General features: G+C 53.4%; 1 protein-coding gene across 2 annotated transcripts in view; it reads left to right on the top strand.

Moving 5' to 3' along the window:
- Positions 1 to 1,212, top strand: part of SLC6A13 (solute carrier family 6 (neurotransmitter transporter), member 13) — a 32,436-nt gene extending 31,224 nt beyond the window's left edge. For both annotated transcript variants that reach the window (XM_010014165.1, XM_010014166.1), the window contains one exon: positions 708 to 1,212. In XM_010014165.1, coding sequence (XP_010012467.1) covers positions 708 to 827 — 120 coding nt within the window. In that variant the 3' untranslated portion in view covers positions 828 to 1,212. The remainder of the gene's footprint in view (positions 1 to 707) is intronic.
- The last annotated feature ends 125 nt before the right edge of the window (positions 1,213 to 1,337 follow it).

The following is a 1,337-nucleotide window of genomic DNA, read 5'->3' as shown; positions in this document are numbered from 1 at the left end:
TGCTGTGCCCCATTGCTGGCTGCTCTGGATCAGCAGTGGGTCAGGGAGGGCAGGGAGCTGGCAAACCAGATGTAGCTCCAGGTGGGCACCACATCCCTGTCGTGGCTCATGGTTTCATGGGGAGGTTTCACAGACAGTCCTGAATGCCCAGTATCCTACCGTTCTCTGCCTCACACAAGTGCTCAGGAATGGGTTGTGATAGCAATGGGCCCCTGTGTCCAGCACAGACAAGCAGGAGAGGGCACAACTGCAGGAGCACGGCAGGGGCCACGCTGCATGGTGTAGGACGTAGTCCCTTGTGCAATTGCTGTCCTAGTTGAAGTCAAACCCATGTGCACAGGGTCTCCCTTCGCAGTCTGTGCCGATGGAGGGGATGTCCTGGATCTACCTGGACACCAACCTTTCTTTGGACTGCTTTCTAGCCATGGTCTGGAGTAAGTGCAGAACAGATCTCAGATCTCCCATGCTCAGTGCTTGTCCTGGGACAAGTGAGTGAGTGAAAGATGAGTTTATTCTCTTAAGTTTCTGTAGTGCTGACTGTCCTTATTTGGGACATCTCTGGCATTTAGTGAACAGCCCTGCAGCCCTGCCTGGCTGTCTAAATGATACCCATGGCTGGAAGGAAGGGCTCAGGTCCCTTTGTCCTCACAGTAAGGACCTTTTGTCCTTGCAGCTGTGTTCAGTGCCTGTCTTTCTTTGCCTTCCAGAGACTCCGCCAACTCACCTGCCCACTTGAAGACTTGTCTTCCAGGTCAGGCGTGGGACAGCCCCTTTCCTCCACCAGAGCTGACCTCCTGATGCTGACAGAGCTCGAATCTCATTGCTAGGACCAGTATGGCTCTCCCTCTCTCCCCCCAGGATGGTTTCTATACAGCCTTTACCACCTACTGGATAATGCAAGGATTCCTTGCTCGCCAAGGAGAGAGGGATTTCTGGGCTGACATCCCTCCTCTGGAAGATTGAAAGGGCTGAGGAAGAGACTGCCACGGAGATGATCTGTGTGGAGCTAGCAATGCACCTTAATCCTCTTCCTGGAGAGGGCTCTGAAGGAGCAGATCAAGCACTGGTGTTCCTGAGCATTCACAGCCTTCTGGTGGGCAGAAAAGAAGGACTGATCCTGGAGTGGAGAGTGTCAGAGAGTCTCAGAGGTGTGGCCCCAGTGTGGACTTTGGGAGCTCCTCCATTCATGCCATTAAATCCTTGTTTTCCCCCTCTAGATGCACTCTGTCTCAGTTTTGTCTCACCAGCATATTAGGCAGGATGTATGTTAATGGGGCCATGCTGGACATTCAGGTCTGGCTCTCTGTTGCACTGGCACATCAGTATGGGAGGGTGGC

Source organism: Nestor notabilis, unplaced genomic scaffold (assembly GCF_000696875.1).
Source record: "Nestor notabilis isolate BGI_N333 unplaced genomic scaffold, ASM69687v1 scaffold1205, whole genome shotgun sequence".
NCBI classification, from domain to species: domain Eukaryota; kingdom Metazoa; phylum Chordata; class Aves; order Psittaciformes; family Psittacidae; genus Nestor; species Nestor notabilis.
The sequence above is the reverse complement of the archived record's forward strand: the minus strand, read 5'-3'. Positions and strand labels throughout refer to the sequence as shown.